Source organism: Thamnophis elegans, chromosome 4 (genome assembly GCF_009769535.1).
Source record: "Thamnophis elegans isolate rThaEle1 chromosome 4, rThaEle1.pri, whole genome shotgun sequence".
Taxonomy (NCBI): domain Eukaryota; kingdom Metazoa; phylum Chordata; class Lepidosauria; order Squamata; family Colubridae; genus Thamnophis; species Thamnophis elegans.
In genome coordinates this window covers 117,832,123-117,846,640 of record NC_045544.1, presented here as the reverse complement: position 1 = coordinate 117,846,640, position 14,518 = coordinate 117,832,123, and the positions used below count along the sequence as shown (strand labels likewise).

The window sequence follows — 14,518 nt, the reverse complement described above, 5'->3', positions numbered from 1 at the left end:
TGGTCGGCAGAAAAATTATTTGCATTTTTTATATTGCGCTAAATCAGGAGTCCTCAAACTACGGCCCCTGGGCCGAATACATGCAATGAATGTTGCTGTAGAGAGTCTCATCCTTTGGAGGACAGAGGAGAGCAGAAATTCTGACTTGGGGTCTGCTTCAGCCTCCTGATGCGGGGCTTTGGGCGAAGGCTGGAGGGAAGTGCCGGTAGTGGAGAAGAGCCGGAGGGCCTTGTTCCAGTGGGACTGTATCATGGCCTTGAACTGGCTGATCATCTCAGCCTGCTGAGCCTCCAGGCGCCGGTACCTGGCCTTGCACTCCCGCAGGTCTTCCTTCTGCTTGGAAAGCCTATGCTTGTAGTCCTCAGTGAGGTGCTTCTGCTGTGCCTCCTTCTCAGTCGGATCCAATTTGAACTGAGCTGTTTTGCCAACTCTTTCTCATGGTGGCTGCTTAGCTCCAACAACTGCTTCCTATTGGGGCCCTAAGGAGCCCAGGTGGGCAGGGGAGGAATGGCTGGGAGGGGAGGGACGAGTCGTGGCTGGTGAGGCCCCCCTTGACATGAGTGACATCAAGTTGGCCACACCCATCCAGTCACATGACTGCCTGCCCACGCCTGCCCAGCCAGCCATTAGGCAGATCATATTAGTGGTCTGCGGGATTTAAAATTATGAATTTAGTGGTCCCTGAGGTCCGAAAGGTTGGGGACTCCTGACTCAGAGCTAAATTAAAGTCACTTTTGGCTTATGCAATTTCTGCATAGGGCTGATCCAAAATGGCACATTATCCACCTGGATATATTCTAGCAGGAGGCTCTCCTGCCTCAGGCCCCACTGGAACAAATGGAAGCCACACTAGGGAACCCCTTCTGTTCTTGCACAGCTCTATTTTTTCTTATGTACCTGGAGGCAATTCTCATGACCCAAAAGGCCAAAGGCGTTGCTTTCCCAAATGGTTGATCTCCAATTTCTTGTATTAGTATTTATTATTTAGTATTTTATTGGTCTTGTATGCCGCCCACTCCCGAAGGACTCTGGGTGGCTTACATTAACAAGGGAAAGGGATAAATAGACAAATAGACAAACAACAATTTAAAATACACAACATTGTACTGGCTCAGAACAATCATTAGGGCAGAATTTCTCATCTTGGCAACTTTAAGCTCTATGGACTTCAACTCCCAGAATTCCCTGGCCAAGGCTCTCAGAGAATTCTGAGAGTTGAAGTCCACACAGCTTAAAGTTGCCAAGGTTAAGAAAAACTGCATTAAGGAAGGCAAGCTCTGGACAAAACCCCTCCTTGAGTGAAAAAAAAATGGGAAAGTGGATGCAGCTGCCATCTGAGAAGCCTGCAGCCTGCAGGAGAGAAAAGAATTGTCATGGATATCACCATTGAGACTTATTCCCTGTCTTTGACAGGTGTCCCAGGTACTGGATTGGGTGGAACTGGCGTGGCAGGTAAGATGGTCATCTAGAATATGGAATTTCTGGGGTTGACCTTATGGCTAAGTCTTTAGCTATAGATGCTGGGCCTGGATTCTTCCTGACCCTGTTTCCTTTTTTGACACTTCAGAATATGCAGAGTTGATTTGATATGTGAAAAAAATGCAATACAGTGATGTTTGGCAGGGTGTGGTGAAGGAAAGCAGTTAGGCCCTGTCATGTAACACAGAAGTTATGTTGCTATGTGCTTGAAGAATCCTCTCTAGGCCCAGCTAGCTGCTCGCCAGCTAATCTTCATGGCCCAGTGTTATTCCTCAAGCAACATCAAACTCTGTCCTGGAAATCTGCTCCTTAATTGGAGGAACAGATTCCCAGACTAGAGGCGGAGTCAAATGTCCTGCTTTGGTTCTCAAATGCTCATCTTGAATATTGATCACCTCCCTGGCCTTGACTTCATCAGCTCCCATTGTGATTTCCATTGTACCGTTAAGTTACCTGTTGTTTCTTAGACTGCCCTGTAGCTCTTCTCACATCACCTAGAATGGGTCACCAAATGGGTCCCATAGTCGGGGCTGTCAAATTCACGGCCCACGGGCTGGTTTTGTCACGGGCTGGCCAAGTCCATGCCTGGTTTAGCAAAGGGAAGAAAAGTCTTGATACGTCATGTGATGACGCTGTGACGATGCGAGTTTGACACCCCTGCCATAGGTCCTCTTAGAACAGTTGGCCCAGGACTCTGCTATCTAAATTAGGATTAGCCAAGGCCAAAAGAGACGTCTCTTAAGACATGCTACAGGCTGGGTCTTAGGATGTTCAAAACTAGCTCGTTCAGGATTTCTACCGTGTTTCCCCGAAAATAAGACAGGGTCTTGTTTTCTTTTGACACCCCAAAATAAATACTAGGCCTTATTTTCAGGGAGGTCGTATCATTTTTGAGGTGCAGGAGGCTGTGAGTATGGTCACCTCATGGCTGCTGCTATGTTGCAATATTTTCGGGGAGGGTTTATTTTAGCACATACGCTCAAAAGCCCAATTGGGCTTATCATCTGGTGAGGGCTTATTTTCGGGAAAACAGAGTATAAAGTTTCGATAACAATCATTTCACAGCATTAGCTTCTAATGTTATATTGACATACGACCACAATTGAGTCCAAAACTTCTGTTGTTACCGTGTTTCCCCGAAAATACAACCTGTCCTGAAACTAAAGCCTTGCCACATTTTTTTGCGTGGGCAAAAATATAAGCCCACCCCCCCGAAAATAACCCCCCTGGACAACTGCCCACCTCCGACCAGGCAGAGCACCGCTCACTGACATAGCAGTATCCTGAAGGTGCCAAGCCACAGGAGCTGGGGAGGGGGAGAAAGGCGCTCACATTGCTTGCTGCCTTCAGAATACCGCTAGGTTGGGGAGTGGCATTCTGCCTCGCCGGAGGGGGGAGTTGCCCAGCTCTCCCTGCAGCAGCCGCTGCCGCACTCTGAGCATAATGTATTCTCCGGTTCAAAACTCCAAAACTCGGCTGCGGAGTCTTCCAGCAGCGGTTGCTTTAGGAGTGCACTCTATGGTTGTGGGCTGGCTGCTGGAAGACTCTGTAAGAGAGTCTTCCAAACAGAGAGTCTTCCAGCAGCCAGCCCACAACAATACAGTGCATTCCTAGAGCGGCTACTGCTGGAAGACTTTGCAGCCAAGTTTGGAACCAGAGAAGGTTGAGGCTAGGAGGCATGCCTGCTGGGGGCGGAACAGGTGCTCGCGCAATCCCCTTCTCCAGCCCGACAGAGCTCCATGCACTGACCTAGGGGTATCCCTAATGTGCCAAGCCGTGGGAGCTGGGGAGCGGGCAGAGCACCACGTGGCTTGGCACCTTAGAGATACCCCCTAGGTCAGTGAATGGCGCTCTGCCTAGCTGGAGAGGGGGTTTGCCGGGTGGTTGCTCATGAGCTTGGTCACCTCATGGCTGCTTCGCCCCTGAGGCTGTGCCCGGTTCTTCGGGAGCCAGTTTGCAAGGGAGCAGCCACCCGGCAACCCCAAAACACTAAGCCCTCCCCTATAATAAGCCCAAGGCCATATTTTGTAACTAAAAAGAAAATAAGACCCTGTCGTATTTTCGGGGAAACATGGTGAGACATTGTTAAATGAGTTTTGTCTCATTTTACAATCTTTCTTGCCGGAGATTTTAAGGGAATCACTGCCATTGATAAGTTAGTAACCCAGTTGTTAAGAGAATCTGGCTTCCCCATTGACTTTGCTTGTCAGAAGATCACAAAAGATGATCACATGACTTTGGGACACAGCAATGAAACACGAACCAGTTGCCAAGCATCTGAATTTTGATCACATGATCACGGGGATGCTGCAAAGACCATAAGTGTGAAAAAATGGTCATAAGTCACTTTTTTCAGTGCTGTTGTAACTTTTAACGGTCACTAATGAATTATTGTAAGTCATGGACTCCCTGTCCTGACCCCAGAAAGCCTAACCTGGAACTCTGATATTTTGGACTACATCATTCCCATGTCCTTGCCTTTGTCTCTGCTGGAAGAGATACATGGGAATTTAAATCCAAATCATCTGAAGGGTCAGGAAAATTTCTGGCTTTTATAATATTAGTACTGTAGCCTCTAGTGACTTCCTCAATTCATATTAACACTGAATGATGTACGTTCAGTTCTGGATTAATTCACCAAGATTGAAACTGAGTGTTTGGCAATTCTTAATGTAGCTTAAATTCACCATTTCTTTTACACACACAAAATACCATTGATTCTCTTCAAGATCCTTCCTGGTTAGATTCAAGAGCAACCGGGCCAAAAGACAAATATTCCATATTGCATTTCAACTAGATATATGGTTTGTTTCTGATGGAGATTTTCTTTGGGGAAAAAAAACCCCACAGGTGTTGGAGGAGGATACGGAGTCCCTGGACTTGGTGGAGGCGGTTACGGAACTGGTGCCGGAGCTGGAGGTCTGATCCCCGGTGGGCAAAGATGCTTCTGGGAGGGGGGGGGAAGGGGGAGGGCAATTCAGGATGGGAATTATGGCCACATTTGTGTTAGTCGAATCTTTTCAAAACTGGAAATGTGAGGAGCCACCAGTTAAACTTGGTCTGCCATTAATTAATTAATTGATTGATTGATTGATTGGGATTTGTAGAAACACTCTAGATCAGTGTTTCTTAACCTTGACTATTTTAAGATGCGTGGACTTCAACTCCCAGAATTCCCCAGCTAGCATGCCCTATATTCCAAATACTACTATCAATTTTACAGTCATTGTAAGCTTAGATCAATTCTTGACCGATCTTAAACTTTGCTCCTTGTAATACAAAATAGAAGAATATTAAGTCGGGATGTAGGAAGAAAATCTGAGCGACCATAATGGGATATATATATATATATATATATATATAGATAGATAGATAGATAGATAGATAGATAGATAGATAGATAGATAGATAGATAGATATGGATATGGATATGGATATGGATATGGATATGGATATGGATATGGATATGGATATGGATATGGATATGGATATGGATATGGATATGGATATGGATATGGATATGGATATGGATATGGATATGGATATATACACATACATACATACATACATATACATATACATACATACATACACACACACACACACACACACACACACATACATACATACATATATATATATATATATATAGAGAGAGAGAGAGTTACAACCCCCGGTATGCCCAAATATGGGAGGAAGATTACTACTACTATATTTGGGCTTACCGGGGGTTGTAACTCTAAATAGATACCTTCCCCCCCGGCACAGCTGATAAGGAGTCGAACTCTGTGGCTTAGTGGTTAACACATCTGCCTAAGATGCAAGACAGCACAGGTTCGATTCTCAGTAAGGGTATGGCTAGCTGATGAGAGCTAAATAGCTTGAAATAGATCTATACTAGTCTTCCTTTATTTATTTATCAGCGCAAACACACACACACACACACACACACACACACACACATATATATATATATCCCCCTTCAAAATACCTTAACCCTCATGCATCTATACCAGGGGTCTCCACCCTTGGCAACTTTAAGCCTGGCGGATTTCAATTCCCAGAGTTCCCCAGCCAGCAAAGCTTTGCTGGCTGGGGAATTCTGGGAGTTGAAATCCACCAGGCTTAAAGTTGCCAAGGGTGGAGACCCCTGACCTATACAACCAATTCAAAGTTTTTTTTAAAAAAAGTCCAGTTCTTCTTATATCCATGCAGTTTTCTTAGCAGTGTAAGCAAAAAGGTTTTGCCACTGCCGTCTCTAGGGCTGCTTTAAAAAAAAAATCCAGTCTAGTGAATAACTAGAATAACTAGATTTCTAACTTGGTATTAACAAGTAATTGCCATCCACGTACTAACCAGCTTCCAGGATCTGTCAGTTCAGAACTGGTTTACAAGCAGCTAAAATAATTAGAAGAATCCTATTAAGCAAATGAGGAAGGTATCTTTCTCCCTATCGCCTTTCAGCCTTACTTCATTCATAGGTAGAGCTCGCCTCTGCCTCCAGCCTCAAGTGACAATATCTTTATTTATTTAACATATTTCTATGACGCTACAATTCTAGGAGACTCTTGGAGGCTTAGATAGAACACATTCAGATTGCAAACATCTGGGACAGAATAAAACAATTGCAAACAGGATAAAACTAAATACCAGAATAACAAGAGTTGGAAAGGATCTTGGAGGTCTTGTAGTCCAACCCCTTGCTCAAGCAAGAGACTCTACACCATTCACGATAAGGGTTTATCCAGTCTCTTTTTAAAAGCCTCCAATGATGGAGCACTGACATCTTCTGGAGGCAAGTTATTCCACTGATTAATTATTCTAACTGTCAGGAAATTTCTCCTCAGTTCTAAGTTGCTTCTCTCCTTGATTAGTTTCCACCCATTGCTTCTTGTTTTGCCCTCAAGTGCCTTGGAGAATAGTTTGACTCCCTCTTCTTTGTGGCAACCCCTGAGATATTGGAACACTGCTATCGTGTTTCCCCTAGTCTTTCTCTTCATTAAACTAGACATACCCAGTTCCTGCAACTGTTCTTCATATGTTTTAGCCTCCAAATAGCATAAATTGAAATAAGGATGGCAAAATTTAGATCAAGGGAAAGTTTTCTAAAACAATTACATTTTTAAAAGTTTCCAAAAGACCAATAAAGATAGAGCCAATCAACAAGGCTGGGACTGCCACAAAGAAGCAGCACTACCTTTCCCCCGCTCTCTTCCTCCCTCCCTCTCCCTAACACTAACCCTCCTTCCTCTCTCTCACACACACAAACACACACACAGAATTTCCTGAAAATGTGAGGTTTACAGCAGTTGCTCCCTGGAAGATCTGATTGGATTGTTCAATTCTGATGGGAGAAGGGGGTCCTTGAGGTGTCAAGGAACCAAGCCATAAGGGGCTTTATAGGTCAGCATTTTACATTGGACCTGGAAACCAACTGGCAATCAATGCAGGATGAGAAATCCAGTGTAATTTGTTCCCAGTACTGAAAGTCTGAAACAGTGATGGCAAACCTTTTTGGCACCAAGTGCCCAAACCGGAACGTGCGTGAATGCACACCCGAGTGCCAAAAACCCGAAGACCAGTTGGCCAGAGTACATGCTGGCTTAGGGTTTCCAGCATGCACATGAGCACCGGCCAGCTGGTGTTCGTGCATACCTGAAGACCAGCTGGCCAGTGTGTTCATGCCTGGGTTTTGGCCGTTTTTGGCTGTTTTTTGGCGTGCCATAGCTTTGCTATCACGGGTCTAAAAGGATTGGGGCAACTGCATTTTGGACTAGTTGTAGTTGTAGTTTCTCAGGGATTCCGGGAGTGGAACAGTGGTGGGATTCCAAATCTTTTCTTACTATGAGAGTGTGCTTTGTACACGCACGTGCCTAACACTTGCTTTGTGTATGTGCACAGCACTCAAAGACCGTCCTCTGTATCAGCACTGGGGAGCTGAGCTGATTTTTAGCTCAGCTGAGATATGGCAATCTGCTCTGCCACATGAATCAGCTGAACTAAAAAAAACAAGGGAACATAGGACAGGAAAAGACGGGGGTGGGAGGGTGGGGCCAGCCAGAGGTGGTATTTGCCGGTTCTCCAAACTACTCAAAATTTCCACTATCAGTATGCCAGAACCGGTCCGAACCAGCTGAATGCCACCTCTGGAATGGAGGTCCACCCATCTTAAAATTGTCACCGTTGAGAAACATTGATTAAAGTTATATCATGAGATTGCCATTCTAAAGAGCTACTTGTATTGTTTCTGCGGGTTCCAGCACTGGTATTCTAATTGCTGTTGAGTCAGTAGAGAAAAACACCATTCTTTCCTAGGATTGAAAACAATGTCTTACTTTCTCCCAATTCTCAGCCACGACGATAAAAAGATTGGGCATCTTCTGCAAACGCTTCCCATCTCCCCACGTTTGTTCTAAAAGAGTGGCTTATCTTGTGTATGGTTTCCTTAAGGACAAGCAATTCCTGCATTTCTCTTTCTCTTTTTTCCCTTTTAACTAGAGGGAGAAAACAAAATATCCAAGTTTTTATAAAATAATATGCCAGAGAGCTGTATAGTGGAACGGAAGTCAAAAGTGGAACGGAACTCAAGAGTCAAAGTTCTACTGAAAGATAACATGTTAGATATTTTGGCAGGCCCACAGCTGCACTTGCATGATGTTGAGTGGGCTGAAAAAGTCCACAAACATGTCAGGGGCACACTGGCTGGGTTTGCATGTGTTCATCTATATCTTAGCTTAACCACAATTTATCCAGCTAACTCAGGGGTCAGCAAACTGTGGCTCTGGAGCCGCATGTGGCTCTTTCCTCCCTCTGCTGCGGCTCCGTCACCGGTCGGTGCCACAATTTTGAGAGGAGCTTCCAGTGGGGGGGGGGGGAGAGAAGCCCAGTGCGCCAGGAGAAGACTCTATGGCAAAGGGAGGGTTTTCCAGTTGTCTCCACAATTGATAGGGCTTTCGGTTATGACAGGTAGAGGAAAAAGGACGCCGCGCTAGGAGGAGACTGTATGGTGAGGGAACTGAACTTCCGGTCAGCTCCAGAATTGAACAGGGGGCTTCCAGTTAGGACTTTTGTGGGCCCCAGTGTTTTCTTTTCTGTGGGAAACGGGTCCAAATGGCTCTTTGAGTGTTTAGGTTTGCCGACCCCTGAGCTAACCCAAGCTTTTGGAATCACACTAAACAACTGTAGCATAAACTAACCACATGGAAGGATGAAACCAGCATACGAAGCTGAATTGCAGTTGGCTAGCTTGAAACACAATGTTTGAATACTGCTTTTGGTACTCTAACGGCAAGAGTCCTCTTTACACGTGTGCAAAATCATTGGCTGCCTCAGTCCTCCAATACTTCATTTAACTGTGTCAATCAAGTGTCCTCTGTGCTTGACCCTTTGAAGTCTTTTTATGCTTTCTCCCACCTGTTCCCCTCTATTGCAGCAACTGGCACTGGCTATGGATTATCTCCTATTTACCCAGGTATGTTGTCGAGGGGAGGCCTCAGGTCCTAGCAGACCAGAGGTGAAATTCAGCAAGTTCTGACCAGTTCTGGAGAACCAGTAGTGGAAATTTTGAGTAGTTCAGAGAACTGGCAAATACCAACTCTGGCTGGCCCCAGAGTGGGGTGGGAATGGAGATTTTGCAGTATCCTTCCCCTTTGCTATGCCCACCAAGCCACGCCCACAGAACCGGTAGTAAAAAAAACCTGAATTTCATCACTGTGGCAGACCCAAATGCTGGAAGGCGCTCTGGGCTAAATAATCTTTGTCTGGCCAGAATAGCAAGCCTGTGTCCTGAGAGCAATGATTATCAAATGATGGTTTCCCCCCCCCCACCCCGTGTGTACTACCTCAGTAACATTAACTGTTGTAATTAACAGAGCAATGCCCCATAAAAATTCTTCCAGGGGTTATTAATAAAGAAAATAGACTGGCCCAGTCAATACAACACTTACAGCACAATGGCCAGATTTCCTGTAATGTATTAAACCTGGGTTAATGAAACAACTGCTGCATTCATATCATGTGCTCTCAACCCCATGGCTAGTTTACCCCACAGAATTGGCTACATCTCCACAATTCACAGGGGCAGAAACTACTTCATTTTCATTGAGCATATGTTGCAGTTTCTCTGGTTTTAGCTTTGCATGTTGTGTGAACCAGCCATTTGCTTTTTTTTACACCATGGTTCAGCAAATGATGGCTTACTGCAATGCATGGATCCGGCCACTGACAAAGAAGCGCTTTAGATGGGCCCATTTTTCTCAGCAATTCTTAGCACAGCGGGGAAAGGGGTGGTAGTGACTAAAAGGGGTAAAGGCAATGCTAACAAGATTTTCTCTCTCCTTTGGGATCCACAGGTGGAGGTGTACCCGGCTATGGAGGTAAGAGCAGTACTTTAGGGGGAGGAAAGGGGCAAAGACTGGGGTGAAATCCAGCAGGTTCTGACAGGTTCTGGAGAACCGGTAGCGGACATTTTGAGTAGTTCGGAGAACCGGAAAATGCTACCTCTGGCTGGCCTCAGGAGTGGGGAGGGAATGGAGATTTTGCAGTATCCTTCCCCTGCCATACCCACCAAGCCACGCCATGCCCACCAAGCCACGCCCACCGAACCGGTAGTAAAAAAAAATGAATTTCCCCAATGGGCAAAGAATAGTGCAGAAGTTAACTGATTAACTAACCTTGAATGACTCCCCTTTTCTCTCTACACACACAGGTAAACCTCCCAAGCCCTATGGAGTCCTGGGGGCACTTGGCTACAAAAGTAAGTGGCACCATAGCTTGGAAAGATAACCTGATTGAGGGCTACCGCTTCTTTTTATTTCCAAAACTGCCATGCTCAGAGACAGTCTGCTTCCAACAATTTGACCCTGAGTTGAAAGAAGAAGACTGATACTCAACATGCCTGCCACAGAATCTCCCAGTCAGAAACAAGATGTCAGGGCAGCTGATTGGCTGATCTGATTCTTGCAGGACAGATTTGGTCCTCGTGTCCAGTTAGCTGGGGAATAGCAATAGCAATATAGCAATAGCAGTAGACTTATATACCGCTTCATAGGCCTTTCAGGCCTCTCTAAGCGGTTTACAGAGAGTCAGCATATTGCCCCCAACAATCTGGGTCCTCATTTTACCCACCTCGGAAGGATGGAAGGCTGAGTCAACCCTGAGCCGGTGAGATTTGAACCGCTGACCTGCTGATCTAGCAGTAGCCTGCAGTGCTGCATTTAACCACTGCGCCACCTTGCTCAGGGAATGCCTGAGCACCACCTATAACCTGTTCCCAAAACAGTAATCGTCATCTGAACTAGTTTTGGGGATCCTCAGTAGAGGTGCAGGAGTAGCTGGTGGGAGTTTGACCCCGCTTAGTTTCCAAGCCCAGAACAGATTCTACCCAGTACCAAAACTGTCTATATACTGTAGGTTTCAAAACCAAAATCTGAAATCAAACTTCCTCTTTGTACCTAATGGTTTTGCTATTTAAATTCCAGAATCATCCGTTAATTAAGTCGCCTGGATTTGTACAAATCACGCTAACCCACATACACAACCAAGGACATGGATGTTATTAAAGCTGAACGCATGGAGTTCTTGGTGCTCTTGGCTTGGTCGGCTGCTTGGCTATAGCGCTGATGAATCTACTTAGTTGGGTAGCAATAGCAATAGCACTTAGATTTATATACTGCTTTACAGTGCTTTACATCTCTCTCTAAGCGGTTTACAGTCAAGCCTATTGCCCCCAACAATCTGGGTCCACATTTTACCCACCTTGGAAGGATGGAAGGATGAGTCAACCTTAGGCCTGGTGGGATTTGAACTGCTAAATTGCAGTCAGCTGACAGTCAGCAGAAGTAGCCTGCAGTACTGCACTCTAACCACTGTGCCACCGAGGCTCCGAGGATAAGGAAATACTTGCAAACAAATAACCAAGTTCAGAGAGCACCAAGAATGCCACAGTTCAGCCTTGAGCTACAGATATTTTTCTTCTATTGGAAGTCGAACATGTCTGAATAAAATAACTGGGCCTTCAACAAACCCATTTAAAAATGTTGCATCCCACCCAAGCCAGGGGCAGAATCACCAGGGCCGTTTCTGGATTGGCAAGTCCCCTTGGCCCCTACCTGCCGGACGGCTTGGTCATTCTGTCTCTCTCTTCTGTTTTCAGGAGGAGTCGGCCGGAAGAGGAAGTAGCCCAGACCGATAGCCTACCATTCACCTCATGAACTTTGGTGCTACTGCCTGGTCTCGAATGTACCCCCACCCCACCCCTGAGAAAAGCAGAGATTCCACCACCGCCGCTGCCAACACAGCCCCATGCCTTGCCACCCCCGGCTGGCCCCCCTCCCTCTCACTGGTGCTACAACCATCCCACAGGGGGCGTCCCTGCCTTCAGCTCCCTGGGGCCCTTTGGTGCTGCAGCCTAGGAGGGCTGCTTTCAGAGGGGGCGGCCTGAGCACTTTAACCCACTCCTGAGCCCCGTGCCCACAAGTGGGGGGACGGGAGCCGTCGGCCAGGTGGCCCTGCTTCTTCCCTGGTCTCTCTCTGCTGGCTCCTCTTTGGATCTAAGTGTGTGTGGGGGGACACCCCTCGTTTTGCCGTGAGCCCCATGCCAGGCCATTCTTCCCTTCCCCCTGAACACACTGCCTCCGTTTGGAGGGGAGCAGCTCAGGCCAAGCTGTCAGTGCCAATGGGATTAGCCTTAATCCTGGAGCTTCTGCTGGCTGCCAGGCTCGGGTGGATTAGCACGGCCAGGCCACAGCATCCGTACCATAGCTAACGTGGACGTCGTCATGACATCGTCCAGCTCCCAATGAACGGGCTGGCCAGGGACCTCTGTACATGACCAGCCAACCTGCTCCACATCTTCATGTTTAATCACTTCGATGTAACTGGGATGGGACACTTTTTATAAAGAAGAAACAGTAACTGCTTTCCCCAAAAAATAAAATAAATAAAACCTGACTAATAAATAATGTTTTAAAGGTAATCTCTCTCTCTCTTTCTCTTTTTTTCGCTTGTTGCTATTTTCAGAAAAGATATAGTAGTCCTTGACTTACATCTGTTTGTTCTGTGACTGTTCAAAGTTACAACAGCACCCAAAAAAGCTACTTACAAACAGTCCTCACACTTGCAACTATAGTAGCATCTCCAGAATCATGGGATCAAAATTTGGGTGCTGGGCAACCTGCCGGTATTTACAAGGGTTGCAGCAGCAGCCAATTTGTCACCTGATTTCTATTTGCAATCTTTCTAGCAAAGTCAAGTTGGATTCACTTACCGTGTTTCCCTGACCCCGGAAATAAGCACTTGGCCTTATTTGGGGGGAGGTCTTATTATTTTTGAGGTGCAGGAGGCAGTGAGTGTGTCACCTCATGGCTGCTGCTGTGTTGCAATATTTTGGGGGGAGGGCTTATTTTAGTGCATGTGCTCAAAAGCCCGACTGGGTTTATTATCTGGGGAGGTCTTATTTTCAGGGAAACAGGGTAACAAGTATGGCAAGTTGGATTCACTTAACAACTATGGGCAAAAAAGGTAATAGCAATAGCAATAGCAGTTAGACTTATATACCGCTTCATGGGGCTTTCAGCCCTCTCTAAGCAGTTTACAGAGTCAGCATGTTGCCCCCAACAATCCGGGTCCTCATAAAATATCATGGATATTTTGGTCTTAGTTGTAGCCATAATTCCGGGACTCTGTATATTTTCCAAATTGACCCATCTGATCAGATCTGGATCGAAGTTCCCAATAGCCTTGATAGCAGAATGCAGTTGCTCCAGCAACTCTGTGGCTATGTTTTGTCCTTGGTCTTACACAAAGGAAAAACCACCCACCTAATATGAACACATTTATCTGTTATTGTGGCTGATTTTTTTTATAATTCACACTCAAGAGTGTAGCTGCTGTTGGAAACATTAATCCCTGCTCTCCTTACCTTGTGCTTCGGTTAACAATACAACCTTATTAATACAGGCAGTCCTTTACGTCCAACCACAACTGAGCCCAAAATTTCTGTTGCTAAGTGAGACATCAGGACACAGTGGCTAAGATGCTGAGCTTGTCGATCAGAAAGATCGGCAGTTTGGCATTTCGAATCCCTAGTGCTGCATAATGGAGTGAACTCGTGTTACTTGTCCCAGCTTCTGCCAACCTAGCAGTTCGATAGCACGTAAAAAATGCAAGTAGAAAAATAGGGACCACCTTGGTGGGAAGGTAACAGCGCTCCATGCACCTTCGGTGTTTAGTTCAGTGACCATGGAGATGTCTTCGGACAAGGCTGGCTCTTCAGCTTTGAAACGGAGATGAGTACCGCCCTCTAGAGTCAGGAATGACTAGCATATATGTGCAAGGGGAACCTTTACCTTTACTTTAAGTGAGACAAGTGAGCTTTGCTGGATTTTACAACCTTTCTTGCCACAGTTAAGTCAATCCCTGCAGTTGTTAAGTGAATCTGGCTTCCCCATTGACTTTGTCAGAAGGTCGCAAAAGGGGAATCACATGACTCCAGGACCCAGCAACCATCATAAATAGGACTCAGTTGCCAAGCATCTGAATTTTGACTGGGAGGGAGGGGTTTTTTGCAATCATCGCTAAGTGTGAAAAATGCTCATAGGTTGCTTTTTTCAGAGCCGTTGTAACTTCAAACAGCCACTAAACAAATTGTTGTAAGTTGTGGAGTACCTGTATCTGAATACTTCTTATTAAAGTAAATTATTCTACATGTGTTAGAGCATGTTTAGCCTGATTATCAATCAATGCATATTCTGGGTTAGCAGAATGTACTATGCTAAAACCTAACCAAGCAGGCAGGACATACATAGCATTTTTGTCTCAGGTGTTGGGGCTAGAATGAGTTCATGCCTACAGGATCATAATAAATGTCATCCCTTAATCACTATCAATGGTTATTTACCAATTTTAACTGAAATGATTTCATTTTTGTATCTTGCTTATTGTACACCACCCAGAATTGTGGCGTTCAAGTGGAGGGGGGCATATAAATTTATCCAATGAATAAATGTACATACACGCACACACTGAGCAAATATAGTCA

At 45.7% G+C, this 14,518-nt stretch overlaps 1 protein-coding gene across 5 annotated transcripts in view; it reads left to right on the top strand.

Annotated features, from left to right (window-relative positions):
- The window catches only part of ELN (elastin), a 108,389-nt gene extending 95,941 nt beyond the window's left edge, over positions 1-12,448 (top strand). For 2 of the 5 annotated variants that reach the window (XM_032216305.1, XM_032216304.1), the window contains exons 27-32: positions 1,414-1,452; positions 4,330-4,410; positions 8,912-8,950; positions 9,831-9,854; positions 10,187-10,234; positions 11,633-12,448. In XM_032216305.1, coding sequence (XP_032072196.1) covers positions 1,414-1,452; positions 4,330-4,410; positions 8,912-8,950; positions 9,831-9,854; positions 10,187-10,234; positions 11,633-11,658 — 257 coding nt within the window. In that variant the 3' untranslated portion in view covers positions 11,659-12,448. The remainder of the gene's footprint in view (positions 1-1,413; positions 1,453-4,329; positions 4,411-8,911; positions 8,951-9,830; positions 9,855-10,186; positions 10,235-11,632) is intronic. The other 3 variants (XM_032216306.1, XM_032216308.1, XM_032216307.1) reach the window with 3 other exon arrangements.
- The last annotated feature ends 2,070 nt before the right edge of the window (positions 12,449-14,518 follow it).